General features: G+C 48.7%; 1 protein-coding gene across 2 annotated transcripts in view; it reads left to right on the top strand.

Annotated features, from left to right (window-relative positions):
- The window catches only part of LOC110495568 (neurobeachin-like protein 1), a 73,674-nt gene that overhangs the window by 3,193 nt on the left and 45,656 nt on the right, over positions 1-24,825 (top strand). For both annotated transcript variants that reach the window (XM_036951728.1, XM_036951729.1), the window contains exons 3-8: positions 3,273-3,364; positions 10,441-10,602; positions 13,990-14,071; positions 15,132-15,259; positions 16,665-16,747; positions 19,552-19,637. In XM_036951728.1, the coding sequence (XP_036807623.1) occupies positions 3,273-3,364; positions 10,441-10,602; positions 13,990-14,071; positions 15,132-15,259; positions 16,665-16,747; positions 19,552-19,637 (633 nt within the window). The remainder of the gene's footprint in view (positions 1-3,272; positions 3,365-10,440; positions 10,603-13,989; positions 14,072-15,131; positions 15,260-16,664; positions 16,748-19,551; positions 19,638-24,825) is intronic.

Genomic DNA, 24,825 nt, shown 5'->3' with positions numbered 1-24,825 from the left:
GCTCCGGCTCGGCTCCGGCTCGCTCGCTCGCCCGGTTCTCGTCAGGCTCGGGCTCGCTCGTTCGCCCCAGCTCTGGCTCCCTCGCCCTTCTCTGGCTCCCTCGCCCTTCTCTGGCTCGCCCGGCATTGGCTCGCCTGCCCGGCTCTCGGCTCTGGCTCGCCAGAGCGGGCCCAGGGCTGGCGGGCCAGAGCGGGGCCAGGCGAGCGAGCTCGTTCGCCCGGCTCTCGCTCTCTCCTTTCCCTCCTCTCGGCTCTCTCCTCCTTCACTGTGTGCTATAAATATCACCAGCAACATCAGTAATGTCATAGTGTTTATATATCGACCACACCTCGTGGTTTAGCCCCTCCCATGTGTGCACTATAAATACTACTGGTGACGTTACATCAGTCAATCCCAGGATTGTGAGTACTGGAGATTTATGGGGAGGAGAAGGTGACTGTAGATGGACCATGAAGGCAATAAAGACATTGGTAAAATAGAAACTGTTTGGACAGGACATCTACAGTAGACATTGTGGTAAAACAGAGAAACTGTTAGGGAGGGGACATCTACAATAGACATTGTGGTAAAACAGAGAAACTGTTAGGGAGGGGACATCTACAGTAGACATTGGTTTTGAGTCGCCCCTCACCATTTCCTCTAGCAGTCATACTCGGTTACCATGCCAACCATGCCCTTCTGGTAGGGTGAGGAGGGCAGTGCCGGGTCGGTCATAAAGGAAGCGATATAACTCCTTCGTAATGCTCTCTTCTCCTCTGGATGGCATCTCCTCTGGATGGCTTCTCCTCTGGATGGCATCTCCTTGAGGGAAGATTGATGTTGATAACCTTGTCTGCTCAGGCTAGTGAGGTCCTACCGGGTCATGTGTTATTAAGATTCAGTGAGGGGGGTCGTCATGATTTCATGAGGAATGGTCACATGCTTGGTACAACGAAAGTTATAGTCTAACCCCCTGCCAAACCAGCTGACTAATAACAACCCACAATTCACCCTGTTGGGAAGGTCCCATGGGGTAATGTGTTATCATGACCACCCCCTCCCTGAGTCTTAATATCAGGATGGATGGTCACATGTTGGGCACAGGAAACCCAGATTACCCACCCCCTCAAACCAGCTGACCATAAGAAAACACACAAATAGGAAATACGTCATCAGTCATTAAAGTCTGTCAGATCGTTTCAGAGATATTACTAATAGGTTGCTACCCAGATATTGAGCTCATCTGATCTGAATTCATCCGGCCAGTGTTGCTTGGTGTTGGGTCAGCAGTGGTGCCACAGCAAGCAGGCCCAGGGTGTGTCCCTCTCTGCTCTCCCCTCCCTGCCCTCCCTGTCTCAGCCCTGAGCCCTCAGTGGACATCTGTACTCCCTGGCTGCCCAGTGAAAGAGGGCATTCTCTCTAACCACTCACACACACTCCCTGGGGCTAGTGCCCAAACCTGCTCTGGCTCACAGAGTCAAGGGGAGGGAACACACACATTGAGAGTGGAATGAACACGATCGTCATATGTTTTTGCTGTACAACCTTGTTGATTCCAGTATACACAGACCGACACTTGTACTGAACTCTGTATCCAAGTCCCTCTCAAACTCTCCGTCAAGTCACTTGCTGATCTGATGACCTCACTTTTGGAATTCTTTCGTGTTCTGGACCATTCCCACTGTGACACGCAGCAGGCTGAGGCGTTCCTAGACTTGTCCTGCCCTGCTCTAGTGTCATAACCAACCTTGCTGCACATTTATAGGGCCCTGAATAGTATTGGCTAGATGTAAGAAATATGGTCATTTACATGTAACTGAACTTTGGGCGTCGTCAGAAAACCACTTCATCAAAAGTGTCACTTGAAAATCGACGAAAGGCAGGGACAGACTGGTAGGATGGTTGAATGTCTGCCGGACAAGAGTAGTTAGCACCCCTGAACAGAGGTCGTCTGTAATTTGCAAACCGATTGGACATGAGGAAAAGGGCTAAAATGACGTCCGCCAGTCGCCATCGGTGGGTGTTCACTACAACACACCGCGACGACAGCAAACGAATGAACACCATGTATCGAGCAGACCGACCATCCAGTATGGTGGGTTTTGTCCTTAAACGGGTGTTACACTCTGACGGACTAAGCAGGCACATGCCAGGGGTGTATTTATTCATTAGTGCACACCGTAGCAACACGTTTGGCAACGAAAACCAACGTTTCTTATTGGACAAGTTCTGGTAATCCCTCTTGGTTTTGGTCCGTTTGCTTCCAGTTGATTTCTAGTGAATAGCCAATATAGCCTACTGCCTTATTGAACAACACTTAGTCTAACACAGCAGTATTCATTCCTGCCACTCCTACTGGTTCCACAATAATACTCTGGGCCTTTTCTCTTATCAGTCCCCCTTGACCTGAATCAGTGTCAGTCAGGCAAGCCTTGGAACTCCCCTGCCCTACCTCCCTCTCTACCCCCCTCTCTACCTCTTCACCCTGGGCAGATATGGAGCTTAGGCTAGCCAGGGTGTGGAGATGACTGGCATTCTCAGAGTGGGAGGGTGATGTGCTGTCTGTCTGTCTGGCTGTCTGAACAGTGCTGCTGTCCTCTGGCTCTCTGCATTGTTCCCAGGAATGTAGGAAATGTCTAAACGGCAGCTGCTCGTGACTCCCCTCGGGAGTAGAGAATGTAGCGATGCCTGTTTTTCAGGCAGACAGGTGCACTCCTCATTACTCTCACTCACACACACACACACACACACACACACACACACACACACACACACACCTGAGTTCACTGTAATCTGCCCCTCCTGACATACTACAGTTAGTGGAATCATTATCTCTCTATTCTCACATGACAACCACTAACGTGTTTATTTCCTTCTCCCTCTCCTCCTCTTCACCTCACCCTCTCTTCTTCCTCACCCTCTTTCCCTCTCCTCTTCTTCACCTCACCCTCCTCTTCTCCCTCTCCTCCTCTTCACCTCACCCTCCTCTTCTCCCTCACCCTCCTCTTCTCCCTCACCCTCCTCTTCTCCCTCACCCTCCTCTTCTCCCTCACCCTCCTCTTCTCCCTCACCCTCCTCTTCTCCCTCTCCTCCTCTTCACCTCACCCTCCTCTTCACCTCACCCTCCTCTTCACCTCACCCTCCTCTTAACCTCACCCTCCTCTTAACCTCACCCTCCTCTTCACCTCACCCTCCTCTTCACCTCACCCTCCTCTTCTCCCTCTCCTCCTCTTCCTCGCCCTCTCTTCTCCCTCTCCTCCTTCATTCCGTCCTCCCATCCCTCTCTGTGACAGAGGGACCCAGACTACCTGAAGCTGTGGCTGGAGATCTTCATTGGCTCCTATGAGAGATGTCTAGATGTGGACTTTGAGAAGCCACCCTCCAGGTAAGCATAGCCCCAGAGGTGGGACCAAGTCACTATTATTTGAGTCACAAGCAAGTCACAAGTCCCAAGTAGGATGGGTCGAGTCTCAATGCAAGTCCCAAGTAGGACGGGTCGAGTGTCGAGTCAATCCAAGTAGAACGGTCCGGGTCTCGAGTCAATCCAAGTAGAACGGGCCGGGTCTCGAGTCAATCCAAGTAGAACGGGCCGGGTCTCGAGTCAATCCAAGTAGAACGGGTCGAGTCTCGAGTCAATCCAAGTAGAACGGGCCGGGTCTCGAGTCAATCCAAGTAGAACGGGCCGGGTCTCGAGTCAATCCTAGTAGAACGGGCCGAGTCTCGAGTCAATCCAAGTAGAACGGGCCGGGTCTCGAGTCAATCCAAGTAGAACGGGTCGAGTCTCGAGTCAATCCAAGTAGAACGGGTCGAGTCTCGAGTCAATCCAAGTAGAACGGGTCGAGTCTCGAGTCAGTCCAAGTAGAACGGGTCGAGTCTCGAGTCAGTCCAAGTAGAACGGGTCGAGTCTCGAGTCAGTCCAAGTAGAACGGGTCGAGTCTCGAGTCAGTCCAAGTAGAACGGGTCGAGTCTCGAGTCAGTCCAAGTAGAACGGGCCGAGTCTCGAGTCAGTCCAAGTAGAACGGGTCGAGTCTCGAGTCAATCCAAGTAGAACGGGTCGAGTCTCGAGTCAATCCAAGTAGAACGGGTCGAGTCTCGAGTCAGTCCAAGTAGAACGGGTCGAGTCAGTCCAAGTAGAACGGGTCGAGTCAGTCCAAGTAGAACGGGTCGAGTCAGTCCAAGTAGAACGGGTCGAGTCAGTCCAAGTAGAACGGGTCGAGTCAGTCCAAGTAGAACGGGTCGAGTCAGTCCAAGTAGAACGGGTCGAGTCAGTCCAAGTAGAACGGGTCGAGTCAGTCCAAGTAGAACGGGTCGAGTCTGTCCAAGTAGAACGGGTCGAGTCTGTCCAAGTAGAACGGGTCGAGTCTCGAGTCAGTCCAAGTAGAACGGGCCGAGTCTCGAGTCAGTCCAAGTAGAACGGGTCGAGTCTCGAGTCAGTCCAAGTAGAACGGGTCGAGTCTCGAGTCAGTCCAAGTAGAACGGGTCGAGTCTCGAGTCAGTCCAAGTAGAACGGGTCGAGTCTCGAGTCAGTCCAAGTAGAACGGGTCGAGTCTCGAGTCAGTCCAAGTAGAACGGGTCGAGTCTCGAGTCAGTCCAAGTAGAACGGGCCGAGTCTCGAGTCAGTCCAAGTAGAACGGGTCGAGTCTCGAGTCTGTCCAAGTAGAACGGGTCGAGTCTCGAGTCAGTCCAAGTAGAACGGGTCGAGTCTCGAGTCTGTCCAAGTAGAACGGGCCGAGTCTCGAGTCAGTCCAAGTAGAACGGGCCGAGTCTCGAGTCAGTCCAAGTAGAACGGGCCGAGTCTCGAGTCAGTCCAAGTAGAACGGGTCGAGTCTCGAGTCAGTCCAAGTAGAACGGGTCGAGTCTCGAGTCAGTCCAAGTAGAACGGGTCGAGTCTCGAGTCAGTCCAAGTAGAACGGGTCGAGTCTCGAGTCAGTCCAAGTAGAACGGGTCGAGTCTCGAGTCAGTCCAAGTAGAACGGGCCGAGTCTCGAGTCAGTCCAAGTAGAACGGGTCGAGTCTCGAGTCTGTCCAAGTAGAACGGGCCGAGTCTCGAGTCAGTCCAAGTAGAACGGGCCGAGTCTCGAGTCAGTCCAAGTAGAACGGGCCGAGTCTCGAGTCAGTCCAAGTAGAACGGGCCGAGTCTCGAGTCAGTCCAAGTAGAACGGGTCGAGTCTCGAGTCAGTCCAAGTAGAACGGGCCGAGTCTCGAGTCAGTCCAAGTAGAACGGGCCGAGTCTCGAGTCAGTCCAAGTAGAACGGGTCGAGTCTCGAGTCAGTCCAAGTCGTGCGTTCTAAGAGCAAGTCATGTCAAGTAAAAAACATAAACCATCTAATCAGGAAACGACTTGTTCAACTACAAATAATTGTCTATTTATTGAGGCCATCAGACAGCCCTTTTCATTATTTTATCTATAACACATTTTGATTTTGCAATAATACATTTTAACAATAGATTCCAATTGCGGGCTTTATAAGTCGATGTTTAATTCCAAGCCATTTTGACAAACCAAAAGAGCAGTAGGTCTATGGTGGCCGTTGCTTGATGCCCCGTTGCAAAGTAAACAGTTCATATTATGGATGTTTGTGCTGCACCCGGTCCTCTAACTGTACTGCAAATCAACCATCTGTTCTCTAGCTCATTGCTTTTCAAATGTTTTGACCCATGACCCCTAAAAAGTAGCTTGGGGCCTCCGCGCACACAGGCAAGCGCCCCCCATCGCTGTGCAAATGTAGCCTGTCTTTAGGGTCATAAACGGGGACGCATTTTCAAAACGCAAGATACAGAAATAGACTATAGGGTTCCATAACCAGCTCTGGAATCTGTGTTGGGGTTCCATAACCAGCTCTGGAATCTGTGTTGGGGTTCCATAACCAGCTCTGGAATCTGTGTTGGTGTTACATAACCAGCTCTGGAATCTGTGTTGGGGTTCCATAACCAGCTCTGGAATCTGTGTTGGGGTTCCATAACCAGCTCTGGAATCTGTGTTGGGGTTCCATAACCAGCTCTGGAATCTGTGTTGGGGTTCCATAACCAGCTCTGGAATCTGTGTTGGGGTTCCATAACCAGCTCTGGAATCTGTGTTGGGGTTCCATAACCAGCTCTGGAATCTGTATTGGGGTTCCATAACCAGCTCTGGAATCTGTGTTGGGGTTCCATAACCAGCTCTGGAATCTGTGTTGGGGTTCCATAACCAGCTCTGGAATCTGTGTTGGTGTTACATAACCAGCTCTGGAATCTGTGTTGGTGTTACATAACCAGCTCTGGAATCTGTGTTGGGGTTCCATAACCAGCTCTGGAATCTGTATTGGGGTTCCATAACCAGCTCTGGAATCTGTATTGGGGTTCCATAACCAGCTCTGGAATCTGTGTTGGTGTTACATAACCAGCTCTGGAATCTGTGTTGGTGTTACATAACCAGCTCTGGAATCTGTGTTGGGGTTCCATAACCAGCTCTGGAATCTGTGTTGGGGTTCCATAACCAGCTCTGGAATCTGTATTGGGGTTCCATAACCAGCTCTGGAATCTGTGTTGGGGTTCCATAACCAGCTCTGGAATCTGTGTTGGGGTTCCATAACCAGCTCTGGAATCTGTGTTGGGGTTCCATAACCAGCTCTGGAATCTGTGTTGGTGTTACATAACCAGCTCTGGAATCTGTGTTGGGGTGACATAACCAGCTCTGGAATCTGTGTTGGTGTTACATAACCAGCTCTGGAATCTGTGTTGGGGTTCCATAACCAGCTCTGGAATCTGTATTGGGGTTCCATAACCAGCTCTGGAATCTGTGTTGGGGTTCCATAACCAGCTCTGGAATCTGTGTTGGGGTTCCATAACCAGCTCTGGAATCTGTGTTGGGGTTCCATAACCAGCTCTGGAATCTGTGTTGGTGTTACATGTTACATAACCAGCTCTGGAATCTGTGTTGGGGTGACATAACCAGCTCTGGAATCTGTGTTGGGGTGACATAACCAGCTCTGGAATCTGTGTTGGGGTGACATAACCAGGTCTGGAATCTGTGTTGGTGTTACATAACCAGCTCTGGAATCTGTGTTGGGGTGACATAACCAGGTCTGGAATCTGTGTTGGTGTTACATAACCAGCTCTGGAATCTGTGTTGGGGTGACATAACCAGGACTGGAATCTGTGTTGGTGTTACATAACCAGCTCTGGAATCTGTGTTGGGGTGACATAACCAGCTCTGGAATCTGTGTTGGTGTGACATAACCAGGACTGGAATCTGTGTTGGTGTGACATAACCAGCTCTGGAATCTGTGTTGGGGTGACATAACCAGCTCTGGAATCTGTGTTGGTGTTACATAACCAGGACTGGAATCTGTGTTGGTGTGACATAACCAGCTCTGGAATCTGTGTTGGGGTGACATAACCAGCTCTGGAATCTGTGTTGGGGTGACATAACCAGGTCTGGAATCTGTGTTGGTGTTACATAACCAGCTCTGGAATCTGTGTTGGGGTGACATAACCAGGTCTGGAATCTGTGTTGGTGTTACATAACCAGCTCTGGAATCTGTGTTGGGGTGACATAACCAGGACTGGAATCTGTGTTGGTGTTACATAACCAGCTCTGGAATCTGTGTTGGGGTGACATAACCAGCTCTGGAATCTGTGTTGGTGTTACATAACCAGCTCTGGAATCTGTGTTGGGGTTACATAACCAGCTCTGGAATCTGTGTTGGGGTGACATAACCAGCTCTGGAATCTGTGTTGGTGTGACATAACCAGGACTGGAATCTGTGTTGGTGTGACATAACCAGGTCTGGAATCTGTGTTGGGGTGACATAACCAGCTCTGGAATCTGTGTTGGTGTTACATAACCAGCTCTGGAATCTGTGTTGTGTTTCCATAACCAACTCTGGAATCTGTGTTGGGGTTCCATAACCAGCTCTGGAATCTGTGTTGGTGTGAAGGTTCTGTGCATGTCTGTATGTTTGCACGGCTGCATCCATTGTTTGAGAGCGTTCAGGGAGAAGAAGCACATGCAGTATAGAGAGAGACAGAGCGAGTGAGAGGTGATGTGCTCCTCTGCTCTTCCAGCTGTGGTCTGGTCACATGACCAGTGAAATGCCCAGTCAGTCCTGTCAGATGGTTACGTAAGGCTGTGTGGTCTGTGTGTGTGGGACTGGAGAGAGTGAAGTGTGGAGCAAGGGGAAACAGATTACTTTCCATTAGATCCGCCAGTACGGTCGTTTGTCGGTTCGTTGCCGTGCCTCTCTCTCTCTCCCACTCCACCTCCACCTCTCCCCCTCTCTCTCTCCCCCTCTCCCCCTCTCTCTCTCCCACTCCACCTCCCCCTCTCTCTCTCTCTTTCCCACTCCACCTCCCCTCTCTCTCTCTCTCTCCCACTCCACCTCTCTCTCCCACTCCACCTCCCCCCCTCTCTCTCTCTCTCTCACACTCCCCCTCTCTCACTCTCTCTCTCCCCCTCTCTCTCTCTCTCTCTCCCCTCTCTCACTCTCTCTCTCACTCCCCCTCTCTCTCTCTCTCTCTCTCCCCTCTCTCTCTCTCTCACTCTCTCTCTCACTCCCCCTCTCTCTCACTCTCTCTCTCACTCCCCCTCTCCCTCTCTCTCCCACTCCACCTCACGCCCCCTCTCCCTCTCTTTCCCAATCCACCACTCCCTCTCTTTCTCACTCCACCTCTCCCTCTCTTTCCCACTCCACCTCCCCTCTCTCTTTCCCACTCCACCTCCCCTCTCTCTTTCCCACTCCACCTCCCCTCTCTCTTTCCCACTCCACCTCCCCTCTCTCTTTCCCACTCCACCTCCCCTCTCTTTCCCACTCCACCTCTCCCCCTCTCTTTCCCACTCCACCTCTCCCCCTCTCTTTCCCACTCCACCTCTCCCCCTCTCTTTCCCACTCCACCTCTCCCCCTCTCTTTCCCACTCCACCTCTCCCCCTCTCTTTCCCACTCCACCTCTCCCTCTTTCTTTCCCACTCCACCTCTCCCTCTTTCTTTCCCACTCCACCTCTCCCTCTTTCTTTCCCACTCCACCTCTCCCTCTCTCTTTCCCACTCCACCTCTCCCTCTCTCTTTCCCACTCAACCTCTCCCTCTCTCTTTCCCACTCAACCTCTCCCTCTCTCTTTCCCACTCAACCTCTCTCCCTCTCTCTTTCCCACTCCACCTCTCTCCCTCTCTTTCCCACTCCACCTCTCCCTCTCTTTCCCACTCCACCTCTCCCTCTCTTTCCCACTCCACCTCCCCCTCTCCCTCTCTTTCCCACTCCACCTCCCCCCTCCCTCTCTTTCCCACTCCACCTCTGCCGCAGCTGTCCTGCTTTTCCCAGCGATACGCTCCTACCCCGATTTGGGAATGCTCATCTGGGCTCTGCTTGGTCCGGTTAGAGGAAGAACCCATTTCTCTCTGATGAACTCTGTCTACAGAGTTGGACAGAGACAGGCCCATTCCTCTCTGATGACCTCTGTCTACAGAGAGGGACAGAGACAGGCCCATTCCTCTCTGATGACCTCTGTCTACAGAGAGGGACAGAGACCGGCCCATTCCTCTCTGATGACCCCTGTCTACAGAGGGGGACAGAGACAGGCCCATTCCTCTCTGATGACCTCTGTCTACAGAGAGGGACAGAGACAGTTAGGTTCACTGTTAGCTGTACAGTGGACGGTTTCATGACATTAGTCTAAAGGTTATCATGGAGTGTTGCTTAGGTACGTGTGTGAATGTAGTGTAAATGTGTGTAATGTACCTGAAGGCCTTAGAAGTTTGTGTGTGTGTGTGTGTGTGTGTGTGTGTGTGTGTGTGTGTGTGTGTGTGTGTGTGTGTGCACGCTTGGTGCATCGGTACCGCTTGCCGTGCGGTAGCAGAGAGAACAGTCTGACTTGGGTGACTGGAGTCTTTGACAACTTTTAGGGCCTGGTAGAAACGTCCTGGATGGCAGGGAGTGTGTGTGTGTGTTTGCTTGCATAGTATTTATGTGTGTGCTTCCTTGCTTGCATAATATTTGTGTGTGCGTGCGCTTGCATAGTATTTGTGTGCGTGCGCTTGCATAGTATTTGTGTGTGTGCTTCCTTGCTTGCATAATATTTGTGTGTGTGTGTGTGCGTGCGCTTGCATAGTATTTGTGTGCGTGCGTGCGTGCGCTTGCATAGTATTTGTGTGTGTGTGTGCGTGCGCTTGCATAGTATTTGTGTGTGTGCGTGCGTGCGCTTGCATAGTATTTGTGTGTGTGTGTGTGCGCTTGCATAGTATTTGTGTGTGTGTGTGCGCTTGCATAGTATTTGTGTGTGTGTGTGCGCTTGCATAGTATTTGTGTGTGTGTGTGCGTGCGCTTGCATAGTATTTGTGTGTGTGTGTGTGTGTGCGTGCGCTTGCATAGTATTTGTGTGTGCGTGCGCTTGCATAATATTTGTGCAGATGTGTGTGACACGCAGGTGAGAGTTGAGCATGTTTTGGTGTTCCCTTTATTTCACCCCTTTCTCTCTCTCCCTCCCCAGGTTGGAGGAGGTGCCTCCAGTGATGACCCTGCTGCCAGACAACATCCTGCAGGTGTTGCGGCACCAGCTGCTCCAGTGTGTCCAGAAGGCCTCGGACGGGCTGGAGCAGGAGCAGCAGAACCTGGCCCTCCTGCTGGTCAAGTTCCTCATCGTCATCTGCAGGTTGGTCCGTGGTGTTTCTGTAGGACCAGAAGCAGTGGTCTGGCCCCTCCCTCCACCTACCTAGACCTGGTTGTACCGGTCCAGTAGTCTGGCCCCTCCCTCTCATACCTAGACCTGGTTGTACCGGTCCAGTAGTCTGGCCCCTCCCTCCACCTACCTAGACCTGGTTGTACCGGTCCAGTGGTCTGGCCCCTCCCTCCACCTACCAAGACCTAGTTGTACCGGTCCAGTAGTCTGGCCCCTCCCTCCACCTACCAAGACCTGGTTGTACCGGTCCAGTAGTCTGGCCCCTCCCTCCACCTACCAAGACCTAGTTGTACCGGTCCAGTGGTCTGGCCCCTCCCTCCACCTACCTAGACCTGGTTGTACCGGTCCAGTAGTCTGGTCCCTCCCTCCACCTACCGAGACCTGGTTGTACCGGTCCAGTAGTCTGGCCCCTCCCTCAACCTACCGAGACCTGGTTGTACCGGTCCAGTAGTCTGGCCCCTCCCTCCACCTACCTAGACCTGGTTGTACCGGTCCAGTAGTCTGGCCCCTCCCTCCACCTACCAAGACCTGGTTGTACCGGTCCAGTAGTCTGGCCCCTCCCTCCACCTACCTAGACCTGGTTGTACCGGTCCAGTAGTCTGGCCCCTCCCTCCACCTACCTAGACCTGGTTGTACCGGTCCAGTAGTTTGGCCCCTCCCTCCACCTACCAAGACCTGGTTGTACCGGTCCAGTGGTCTGGCCCCTCCCTCCACCTACCAAGACCTAGTTGTACCGGTCCAGTGGTCTGGCCCCTCCCTCCACCTACCTAGACCTGGTTGTACCGGTCTAGTAGTCTGGCCCCTCCCTCCACCTACCGAGACCTGGTTGTACCGGTCCAGTAGTCTGGCCCCTCCCTCCACCTACCAAGACCTGGTTGTACCGGTCCAGTGGTCTGGCCCCTCCCTCCACCTACCTAGACCTGGTTGTACCGGTCTAGTAGTCTGGCCCCTCCCTCCACCTACCAAGACCTGGTTGTACCGGTCCAGTGGTCTGGCCCCTCCCTCCACCTACCTAGACCTGGTTGTACCGGTCTAGTAGTCTGGCCCCTCCCTCCACCTACCAAGACCTGGTTGTACCGGTCTAGTAGTCTGGCCCCTCCCTCCACCTACCTAGACCTGGTTGTACCGGTCTAGTAGTCTGGCCCCTCCCTCCACCTACCTAGACCTGGTTGTACCGGTCCAGTGGTCTGGCCCCTCCCTCCACCTACCTAGACCTGGTTGTACCGGTCCAGTAGTCTGGCCCCTCCCTCCACCTACCTAGACCTGGTTGTACCGGTCCAGTGGTCTGGCCCCTCCCTCCACCCACCTACCTAGACCTGGTTGTACCGGTCCAGTAGTCTGGCCCCTCCCTCCACCCACCTACCTAGACCTGGTTGTACCGGTCCAGTGGTCTGGCCCCTCCCTCCACCCACCTAGACCTGGTTGGACCATGGAATTTGAATAATTTCTAGTTCTGTGGGTTGGACCTCTTATAGGTAATGTCTATTGATAGGAACCCCTCTAGCCTAGGTTGAGGGGTCAACCTGGTTTTAAAGGGTCTTCCAGCAGTAGGTAGGTGGTTCAGTAGGGCACGTAACACAGGTTTTTGCAACAGAAAGTGAAAACAAGTAAAAGTTTCTCCCTTGCTGCTTCAGTCTGTAGTCCTCTATATGGTACAGTCATGAACATGACCTTGAGGGATATGCAACAAAGCAGGATCAATGAGTCAGCCAGCTATCTTACCTTCATATTCTGAAATTACTTTTTTTATTTTAGAAAGAACCTTGAAATGGGCTTGGTCTAATTACCTCAACAACCAAAAACATACATTTTAGTTTAGTTTTCTTAATGAACCAGAAAATCAATAGTTATTTCTAATTGTCAAATGTAGCTGGCTACTCATTGGTCCATTCCCTACTATAACAGACATGACTCTCTCTCTGTTGGAACCTGTCCCTACTATAACAGATATGACTCTCTCTGTTGGAACCTGTCCCTACTATAACAGACATGACTCTCTCTGTTGGAACCTGTCCCTACTATAACAGACATGACTCTCTCTCTGTTGGAACCTGTCCCTACTATAACAGACATGACTCTCTCTGTTGGAACCTGTCCCTACTATAACAGACATGACTCTCTCTGTGTTGGAACCTGTCCCTACTATAACAGACCTGACTCTCTCTCTGTTGGAACCTGTCCCTACTATAACAGACATGACTCTCTCTCTGTTGGAACCTGTCCCTACTATAACAGACATGACTCTCTCTGTTGGAACCTGTCCCTACTATAACAGACATGACTCTCTCTCTCTGTTGGAACCTGTCCCTACTATAACAGACATGACTCTCTCTCTGTTGGAACCTGTCCCTACTATAACAGACATGACTCTCTCTCTGTGTTGGAACCTGTCCCTACTATAACAGACATGACTCTCTCTCTGTTGGAACCTGTCCCTACTATAACAGACATGACTCTCTCTGTTGGAACCTGTCCCTACTATAACAGACATGACTCTCTCTCTGTTGGAACCTGTCCCTACTATAACAGACATGACTCTCTCTGTTGGAACCTGTCCCTACTATAACAGACATGACTCTCTCTCTGTTGTAACCTGTCCCTACTATAACAGATATGACTCTCTGTGTTGGAACCTGTCCCTACTATAACAGACATGACTCTCTCTCTGTTGGAACCTGTCCCTACTATAACAGACATGACTCTCTCTCTGTTGGAACCTGTCCCTACTATAACAGACATGACTCTCTCTCTGTTGGAACCTGTCCCTACTATAACAGACATGACTCTCTCTCTGTTGGAACCTGTCCCTACTATAACAGACATGACTCTCTCTGTTGGAACCTGTCCCTACTATAACAGACATGACTCTCTCTCTTTTGGGTACCTGTCCCTACTATAACAGACCTGACTCTCTCTCTGTTGGAACCTGTCCCTACTATAACAGACATGACTCTCTCTCTGTTGGAACCTGTCCCTACTATAACAGACCTGACTCTCTCTCTGTTGGAACCTGTCCCTACTATAACAGACATGACTCTCTGTGTTGGAACCTGTCCCTACTATAACAGACATGACTCTCTGTTGGAACCTGTCCCTACTATAACAGACATGACTCTCTCTCTGTTGGAACCTGTCCCTACTATAACAGACATGACTCTCTGTGTTGGAACCTGTCCCTACTATAACAGACATGACTCTCTGTTGGAACCTGTCCCTACAATAACAGACATGACTCTCTCTCTCTGTTGGAACCTGTCACTACTATAACAGACATGACTCTCTCTCATGTCTCTCTGTCTCTCTGTGTCTGTGTGTTGGAACCTGTCACTACTTTAACAGGCTATGACTTTCTCTCTGCAGGAACCTGTCCAATGTGGAGGAGATTGGCACCTGCTCCTACATCAATCATGTCATTACCATGACAACGCTCTACATCCAGCAGGTCTGATTCCTCTCCCCCTTTATCCACCCTCTTCTCCCCCTTTATCCACCCTCTTCTCCCCCTTATCCACCCTCTTCTCCCCCTTATCCACCCTCTTCTCTCCCTTTATCCACCCTCTTCTCCCCCTTTATCCACCCTCTTCTCCCCCTTTATCCACCCTCTTCTTCCCCTTTATCCACCCTTTTCTCCCCCTTTATCCACCCTCTTCTCCCCCTTTATCCACCCTCTTCTCCCCCTTTATCCACCCTCTTCTCCCCCTTTATCCACCCTCTTCTCTCCCTTTATCCACCCTCTTCTCTCCCTTTATCCACCCTCTTCTCTCCCTTTATCCACCCTCTTCTCTCCCTTTATCCACCCTCTTCTCTCCCTTTATCCACCCTCTTCTCTCCCTTTATCCACCCTCTTCTCTCACTTTATCCACCCTCTTCTCTCACTTTATCCACCCTCTTCTCTCACTTTATCCACCCTCTTCTCTCACTTTATCCACCCTCTTCTCTCACTTTATCCACCCTCTTCTCTCACTTTATCCACCCTCTTCTCTCACTTTATCCACCCTCTTCTCTCACTTTATCCACCCTCTTCTCTCACTTTATCCACCCTCTTCTCTCACTTTATCCACCCTCTTCTCTCACTTTATCCACCCTCTTCTCTCACTTTATCCACCCTCTTCTCTCACTTTATCCACCCTCTTCTCTCACTTTATCCACCCTCTTCTCCCACTTTATCCACCCTCCTCTCCCCCTATCATCGCCTTCCTGACTCTGTTTTCTTTTGAAAACAAGTTTAAAAACCAACCTGCACAAAATGAAGTATTTTTACCCAGTCACAATGATTAGTCATAGGGATGTGTGTGTGTGCGCGCATTTGTGCTAGTCTGTTTCAAAACAGATTTGAACAAAAACATTTTTTAGCATGTCACAATGATTACGTTTATTTTTTAGCATGTCACAATGATTACGTTTATTTTTTAGCATGTCACAATGATTAAGTAGGTACATTCCCGTGAGATTACACATTCCTGTGTGTGTGTCTTCTAGCCTCACCATGCTCTCTCCTACAGCTGAAGAGTAAGACCAAGGAGAAGGAGATGGTGGACCAGACTCAGGCCGAGGAGTTTGTCCGCCACTCTCTGGCCTTCTGCGAGAGCCTGTACGACCCCTACCGGAACTGGAGACATCGCACCTGCGGGTACACTAAGTCGCTAACTCTAGCAGAGTTTGCTTATTTGATTTAAGTGGAGGACGAATCATAATAATAGATGGAACTGTAGTAGATCCACAGTAAGGGGAGGACGACTCATAATAATAGATAGAACTGTAGTAGATCCACAGTAAGTGGAGGACTACTCATAATAATAGATGGAACTGTAGTAGATCCACAGTAAGGGGAGGACGACTCATAATAATAGAGAGAACTGTAGTAGATCCACAGTAAGTGGAGGACGACTCATAATAATAGATGGAACTGTAGTAGATCCACAGTAAGTGGAGGACTACTCATAATAATAGATGGAACTGTAGTAGATCCACAGTAAGTGGAGGACTACTCATAATAATAGATGGAACTGTAGTAGATCCACAGTAAGGGGAGGACGACTCATAATAATAGATGGAACTGTAGTAGATCCACAGTAAGTGGAGGACAGCTCATAATAATAGATGGAACTGTAGTAGATCCACAGTAAGTGGAGGACTACTCATAATAATAGATGGAACTGTAGTAGATCCACAGTAAGTGGAGGACTACTCATAATAATAGATGGAACTGTAGTAGATCCACAGTAAGTGGAGGACTACTCATAATAATAGATGGAACTGTAGTAGATCCACAGTAAGTGGAGGACTACTCATAATAATAGATGGAACTGTAGTAGATCCACAGTAAGTGGAGGACTACTCATAATAATAGATGGAACTGTAGTAGATCCACAGTAAGTGGAGGACTACTCATAATAATAGATGGAACTGTAGTAGATCCACAGTAAGGGGAGGACGACCCATAATAATGTATATAATTTAATAAATACTGCACACTTTTTCTCAGGGAAATATCAAATCAAATCAAATTTATTTATATAGCCCTTCGTACATCAGCTGATATCTCAAAGTGCTGTACAGAAACCCAGCCTAAAACCCCAAACAGCAAGCAATGCAGGTGTAGAAGCACAATAAGAGGAAGGGCTCTGGGTACTGGAGGAGCAGGGTCAAGCATGCATTAACCACCGGGGCTCTGTCAGCACCGGGGCTCTCGTGGGTACTGAAGCACTATATACAACGCTCTTAGGATCTATCATCATTATGTACTTATTCCACCATGGTCAATTCTACTGTTACACTTCTGAAAACACTGCAATCGTAATGTGCTGGCTTGAATGTTGTTGTTTCTTCACAGTACAGCTCGGCTTGGTTTACCTAATTAGTATACAAGTATTTTTTTCCCCAAAGTGCCAAAACATTTCCCAAATCAATCCAAGTAGTGTTGGTTCTAATCCTGTGCTAAACCCTCCCAGCAGTGTTCCTGCTCACAGACACACAGACAGAGTTTGGACAGGGGGTCTTTTTCTGACACTGTGTGTTTTGCCTGTCGTCTCCAGGGACCAGCGGAGTACAGTGGAGAAGAGCAGACAGAAACACAAAGCAGCTCCTCTCACCGTGGAGTTTGTCCCCTTCTTCTACCGTGAGTTTGATTTCTTTTTCAAAACGTTTTCTCCTTAATGAACACAACCCAGTTATCCTCTCTAGCGGGGTCGTTCAGTGGGGGGAAACTCAGTGTGGTCATTAACAGTAGTGAATGAGGAAGCCATGTTCTACTCAATGAAAAGGTCTCTCTAGAGAAAACAGATCACACTTCCCTGCTTTCCTCTCCCAGCTTAGGAACCGCCTCCCCTCAGAGCTCCACTCTCTTTCCTCTCCCAGCTTAGGAACAGCCTCCCCTCAGAGCTCCACTCTCTTTCCTCTTCCAGCTTAGGAACAGCCTCCCCTCGGAGCTCCACTCTCTTTCCTCTCCCAGCTTAGGAACAGCCTTCCCTCAGAGCTCCACTCTCTTTCCTCTCCCAGCTTAGGAACAGCCTCCCCTCGGAGCTCCACTCTCTTTCCTCTCCCAGGTTAGGAACAGCCTTCCCTCGGAGCTCCACTCTCTTTCCTCTTCCAGTTTAGGAACAGCCTCCCCTCAGAGCTCCACTCTCTTTCCTCTCCCAGCTTAGGAACAGCCTCCCCTCGGAGCTCCACTCTCTTTCCTCTCCCAGCTTAGGAACAGCCTCCCCTCAGAGCTCCACTCTCTTTCCTCTCCCAGCTTAGGAACAGCCTCCCCTCAGAGCTCCACTCTCTTTCCTCTCCCAGCTTAGGAACAGCCTCCCCTCAGAGCTCCACTCTCTTTCCTCTCCCAGCTTAGGAACAGCCTCCCCTCAGAGCTCCACTCTCTTTCCTCTCCCAGCTTAGGAACAGCCTCCCCTCAGAGCTCCACTCTCTTTCCTCTTCCAGTTTAGGAACAGCCTCCCCTCAGAGCTCCACTCTCTTTCCTCTCCCAGCTTAGGAACAGCCTCCCCTCAGAGCTCCACTCTCTTTCCTCTCCCAGCTTAGGAACAGCCACCCCTCAGAGCTCCACTCTCTTTCCTCTTCCAGTTTAGGAACAGCCTCCTGTCAGAGCTCCACTCTCTTTCCTCTCCCAGCTTAGGAACCTCCTCCCCTCAGAGCTCCACTCTCTTTCCTCTTCCAGTTTAGGAACAGCCTCCCCTCAGAGCTCTACTCTCTTTCCTCCTTCCAGTTTAGGAACAGCCTCCCCTCAGAGCTCTACTCTCTTTCCTCCTTCCAGTTTAGGAACAGCCTCCCCTCAGAGCTCTACTCTCTTTCCTCCTTCCAGTTTAGGAACAGCCTCCCCTCAGAGCTCCACTCTCACTCTCCACTCTGTCTTTCCTTCTTCACTCTATTCTTCCTCATACCTCTGACTCTTTCAGTCCTCTCACTCTATCCCAGAAGAATCCAGTCTTTGTGTCCTCTCCTTAGTCTATTTGCCAGGCTGTCCAGATCAGCCTGGTAGTGAACGGTGGCTGTCTGGGCCTCTGGCGACAGCGGCCATCTTGGAACAAACAGCCTCTCTTTGTGTCTGTGGTTTCTGTCAACACCACAGAGAGAACTCTTTAGCTCCATCCAGTTGCCTCAAGGCCACTCCAGCAACCTGCCACCGTGTGCGCGCACGCGTGTGTGTTAGCGCATGCCTGTGTGTGTGTGTGTGTGTGAAGTGTGGGAGGCTCCGAGAGGATATGAATGGTACAGTAGAGGGAGTGAGGAATAGTGTGTGGAAGAAATGGGGAGGGTGACGAAGTGTGTGTGTGTGGGGGACGAGGTGTGTGTGTGGGGGACGAGGTGTGTGTGTGTGTGTGTGGAGGACGAGGTGTGTGTGTGTGGGGGACGAGGTGTGTGTGTGTGGGGGACGAGGTGTGTGTGTGTGGGGGACGAGGTGTGTGTGTGTGTGGGGGACGAGGTGTGTGTGTGTGTGTGGGGGAAGAGGTGTGTGTGTGTGTGTGTGGGGGACGAGGTGTGTGTGGGGGACGAGGTGTGTGTGGGGGACGAGGTGTGTGTGGGGGACGAGGTGTGTGTGGGGGACGAGGTGTGTGTGTGTGTGGGGGACGAGGTGTGTGTGGGTGGGAGACGAGGTGTGTGTGTGTGGGGGACGAGGTGTGTGTGTGTGGGGGACGAGGTGTGTGTGTGTGGGGGACGAGGTGTGTGTGTGTGGGGGACGAGGTGTGTGTGTGTGTGTGGGGGGGGGGCGAGGTGTGTGTGTGTGGGGGGGGTGGCGAGGTGTGTGTGTGTGGGGGGGGGGGGGCGAGGTATGTGTGTGTGTGTGGGGGGGGAAATTAGGTTTGTGTGTGTGGGGGGGGTATGTGGGGGACGAGGTGTGTGTGTGTGGGGGACGAGGTGTGTGGGGGACCAGGTGAGTGGGGGACCATCTGTCTTGTCTGGGATCATTGGTTCTGACCTAGCTTTATCCCCCTGGGATTGGTTTGCTACTGTCTGGGGTTGGCCTGTAGAGGGAACGGTGCTGACCTGGGAGGCCATGCTGCTGCTGCTGCTGCTCCTCACTGGGATGTGTTGACAGATGAGTTAATGTATGACTGAAAAGACTGGCCCCAAGGGAACATGATAGAGACTGTGTGTCTGTGGGCATGTGTGTGTGTGTGTATGTCACGGTGTGTGTGACGCGTGTGCGACTGTGTGCATGTGAGTGAATGAATGAATGTATTGTTTGTATGAGCGAGACAGGCAGCTATTCAAGAGGCCATTCTCTCAGCACCAGACCAGACTGAGATGGAGCCATTCAAGAGGCCGTTCTCTCAACACCAGACCAGACTGAGATGGAGCCATTCAAGAGGCCGTTCTCTCAACATCAGACCAGACTGGCCTCATGTTGTGGGTGTTATATTTGCATAGTTAACAAAACACCCACAGTTTTCCATGTCCACTGACTGTGTGTGTGTGTTTCAGAGTGCTTCCAGGAGAGTGAACACCTTAAGGACAGTCTGAAATGCTGTCTGTTACACCTGTTTGGAGCCATCGTGGCAGGGGGACAGGTGAGAATCAAGATGCACTCTTTTCATCCTACACTACACCCTACACTACACCCTACACTACACCCTACACTACACCCTACTCTACACCCTACTCTACACCCTACTCTACACCCTACTCTACACCCTGCACTACACCCTGCACTACACCCTGCACTACACCCTGCACTACACCCTGCACTACACCCTGCACTACACCCTGCACTACACCCTGCACTACACCCTGCACTATCCCCTACACACTACACCCTACACTACACCAGCATATAAAGTAATGTGACACTACACCATCACGGCCATATAAAGTCATGTGACCCTACACTATCCCGGCATATAAAGTCATGTGACCATACACTATCCCGGCATATAAAGTCATGTTTGCCACATGAGAACAATTGAAGGCGTAATTTTTTTATTTCACCTTTATTTAACCAGTTAACAATTTCCAACTGCTACCTGGCCAAGATAAAGCAACGCAGTGCGACAAAAACAACAACACAGAGTTACACATAAACAAACGTACAGTCAATAACACAATAGAAAAATCTATGTACAGTGTGTGCAAATGTAGGGAGGTTAAATAATAGGCGCTAGAGGCTAAATAATTACAATTTAGCATTAACACTGGAGTGATCGTTGTGCAGATGATGATGTGCAAGTAGAAATACTGGGGTGCAAAAGAGCAAGATGGTAAGTAATAATATGGGGATGAGGTAGTTGGGTGTGCTATTTACAGATAGGCTGTGTACAGGTACAGTGATGGGTAAGCTGCTCTGACAGCTGATGCTTAAAATTAGAGAGGGAGATGTATCTCCAGCTTCAATGATTTTTGCATTTCATTCCAGTCATTGGCAGCAGAGAACTGGAAGGAAAGGCGGCCAAAGGAAGTTTTGGCTTTGGGGGTGACCAGTGAAATATACCTGCTGGAGCGCGTGCTACTAGTGGGTGTTGCTATGGTGACCAGTGAGCTAAGGCGGGGCTTTACCTAGCAGAGGGTTATAGATGACCTTGAGCGAGTGGGTTTGGCAACGAATATGTGGTGAAGGCCAGCCAACGAGCGCATTCAGATCACAGTGGTGGGTAGTATATGGGGCTTTGGTGACAAAACGGATGGCACTGTGATAGACTACATCCAGTTTGCGGAGTAGAGTGTTGGAGGCATTTACATTTTGTAAATGTCATCACCGAATTCAAGGATTGGTAGGATAGTCAGTTTTATGAGGGTATGTTTGGCAGCGTGAGTGAAGGAGCCTTTGTTGTGAAATAGGAAGCCGATTGTAAATGTAATTTTGGATTGGAGATGCTTGATGTGAGTCTGGAAGGAGCGATTACAGTCTAACCAGACACCTAGGTATTTATACAGGGCTTTCGGAAAGTATTCAGACCCCTAGACTTTTTCCACATTTTGTTACGTTACAGCCTTATTCTAAAGTGGATTGAATACAACCATTTCCTCATCAATCTACACAATTCCCCACAATGACAGTGAAAATGTTTTTTAAAAGAAATGTATTAAAAATAAAAAAATACGTTATTTACGTAACTATTCAGAACCTTTGCAATGAGACTCGAGATTGAGCTCAGGTGCGTCCTGTTTCAATTGATCATCCTTCAGATGTTTCTACATCTTGATTGGAGTCCACCTGTGGTAAATTCAAGTGATTGGACATGATTTGGAAAGGCACACACCTGTCTATATAAGGTCCCACAGTTGACAGTGCATGTCAGAGCAAAAACCAAGCCATGAGGTTGAAGCAATTGTCCGTAGAGTTCTGAGACAGGATTGTGTCCAGGCACATGTGGGGAAGGGTACCAAAACATTTCTGCAGCATTGAAGGTCCCAAAGAACACAGTGGCCTCCATCATTCTTAAATGGAAGAAGTTTGGAGCCACCAGCATCCCAGAGTTGCCTCTTCACTGTTGATGTTGAGACTGGTGTTTTGCGGGTACTATTTAATGAAGCTGCCAGTTGAGGACTTGTGAGGCGTCTGTTTCTCAAACTAGACACTAATGTACTTGTCCTCTTGCTCAGTTGTGCACCGGGGCCTCCCACTCTTTCTATTCTGGTTAGGGCCAGTTTGCACTGTTCTGTGACGGGAGTAGTACGCAGCGTTGTACGAGATCTTCAGTTTCTTGGCAATTTCTTGCATGGAATAGCCTTCACTTCTCAGAACAAGAATAGACTGACGAGTTTCAGAAGAAAGGTATTTGTTTCAAACCCACAAATGCTGATGCTCCAGATACTCAACTAGTTTAAAGAAGGCCAGTTTTATTGCTTCTTTAATCAGGACAACAGTTTTCAGCTTTGCTAACATAATTGCAAAAGGGTTTTCTAATGATCAGTTAGCCTTTTAAAATGATCAACTTGGATTAGCTAACACAACGTGCCATTGGAACACAGGAGTGATGGTTGCTGATAATGGGCCTCTGTACACCTATGTAGATATTCCATTAAAAATCATCCGTTTCCAGCTACAATATTCATTTACAACATTAATAATGTCTACACTGTATTTCTGATCAATTTTATGTTATTTTAATGGACAAAAAATGTACTTTCAAAAACGAGGAGATTTTTAAGTGACCCCAAACTTTTGAATGGTCGTGTATGTGAGAGTGGATTGTCAGACTTCACTAGCATGAAACTAAATACAGGTACAGACTGTGTGTGAGAAATTATTTATGACTGAGACTCTCTCCAATACAACATTGCAGAGTTATGTGCATCCTTTCAAGCACACGCTTCTCATTAACCTGTGGTGAGTTATTCACAATTTTTTATGAACAAATAAGGTTTTATATGTAAGATGGCTAAATAAAGAGCTAAATTATTGATGATTATTATTACTTGTGCCCTGGTCCTATAAGAGCTATTTGTCACTTCCCACGAGCTGTGTTGTGACAACTCACACTCATTCTTATGTTTAATAAATGTATTGTATAGTGTGTGTGTGACAGGCTTACAATGATGGCAAAACAATATTTGAGAGCGTGCTGACCCTGGTGCTAGAGCTAGAGGGGGTACGCAGCTGGAGGTTGAATGTTTGAAGGGGTACGAGACTATTCAAAGTGTGGGAGACCACTGCCCCAGAAAATTTGAGTCTGTAATTGCTGCCCACTGTGCTTCAACAAAGTACTGAGTAAAGGGTCTGAATACTTACATAAATGTGATAATTCTGTTTTTTATTTGTAGTAAATTTGCAAACATTTCTAAACCTGTTTTTACTTTGTCATTATGTGGTTTTGTGTGTAGATTGATGAGGGGGTAAAAAACCATTTGAATCATTTTAGAATTAGGCTGTAACGTAACAATGTGGACAAGTCAAAAGTCCTGAATACTTTCCGAATGCACTGTAGAGAACGCAATGGTCCTCATTTACACTTAGTGGTATATAATCACCCTTTAAACTGTAGCAGGACATTTAGTGGTGTATAACCACCCTTTAAACTGGAGCAGGACATTTAGTGGTATATAACCATCCTTTAAACTGGAGCAGGACATTTAGTGGTATATAACCACCCTTTAAACTGGAGCAGGACATTTAGTGGTATATAACCATCCTTTAAACTGTAGCAGGACATTTAGTGGTATATAACCACCCTTTAAACTGGAGCAGGACATTTAGTGGTATATAACCACCCTTTAAACTGGAGCAGGACATTTAGTGGTATATAACCACCCTTTAAACTGGAGCAAGACATTTAGTGGTATATAACCACCCTTTAAACTGTAGCAGGACATTTAGTGGTATATAACCATCCTTTAAACTGGAGCAGGACATTTAGTGGTATATAACCACCCTTTAAACTGGAGCAGGACATTTAGTGGTATATAACCACCCTTTAAACTGTAGCAGGACATTTAGTGGTATATAACCATCCTTTAAACTGGAGCAGGACATTTAGTGGTATATAACCACCCTTTAAACTGTAGCAGGACATTTAGTGGTATATAACCACCCTTTAAACTGGAGCAGGACATTTAGTGGTATATAACCATCCTTTAAACTGTAGCAGGACATTTAGTGGTATATAACCACCCTTTAAACTGTAGCAGGACATTTAGTGGTATATAACCATCCTTTAAACTGGAGCAGGACATTTAGTGGTATATAACCACCCTTTAAACTGGAGCAGGACATTTAGTGGTATATAACCACCCTTTAAACTGTAGCAGGACATTTAGTGGTATATAACCACCCTTTAAACTGGAGCAGGACATTTAGTGGTATATAACCATCCTTTAAACTGGAGCAGGACATTTAGTGGTATATAACCATCCTTTAAACTGTAGCAGGACATTTAGTGGTATATAACCACCCTTTAAACTGTAGCAGGACATTTAGTGGTATATAACCATCCTTTAAACTGGAACAGGACATTTAGTGGTATATAACCACCCTTTAAACTGGAGCAGGACGTTTAGTGGTATATAACCACCCTTTAAACTGGAGCAGGACATTTAGTGGTATATAACCACCCTTTAAACTGTAGCAGGACATTTAGTGGTATATAACCACCCTTTAAACTGGAGCAGGACATTTAGTGGTATATAACCACCCTTTAAACTGGAGCAGGACATTTAGTGGTATATAACCACCCTTTAAACTGGAGCAGGACATTTAGTGGTATATAACCACCCTTTAAACTGGAGCAGGACATTTAGTGGTATATAACCACCCTTTAAACTGTAGCAGGACATTTAGTGGTATATAACCATCCTTTAAACTGTAGCAGGACATTTAGTGGTATATAACCACCCTTTAAACTGGAGCAGGACATTTAGTGGTATATAACCACCCTTTAAACTGGAGCAGGACATTTAGTGGTATATAACCACCCTTTAAACTGTAGCAGGACATTTAGTGGTATATAACCACCCTTTAAACTGGAGCAGGACATTTAGTGGTATATAACCACCCTTTAAACTGGAGCAGGACATTTAGTGGTATATAGCCACCCTTTAAACTGGAGCAGGACATTTAGTGGTATATAACCACCCTTTAAACTGTAGCAGGACATTTAGTGGTATATAACCATCCTTTAAACTGGAGCAGGACATTTAGTGGTATATAACCACCCTTTAAACTGAAGCAGGACATTTAGTGGTATATAACCACCCTTTAAACTGGAGCAGGACACTTAGTGGTATATAACCACCCTTTAAACTGGAGCAGGACATTTAGTGGTA

Source organism: Oncorhynchus mykiss, chromosome 18, assembly GCF_013265735.2.
Source record: "Oncorhynchus mykiss isolate Arlee chromosome 18, USDA_OmykA_1.1, whole genome shotgun sequence".
Lineage (NCBI taxonomy): Eukaryota > Metazoa > Chordata > Actinopteri > Salmoniformes > Salmonidae > Oncorhynchus > Oncorhynchus mykiss.
The sequence above is the reverse complement of the archived record's forward strand: the minus strand, read 5'-3'. Positions and strand labels throughout refer to the sequence as shown.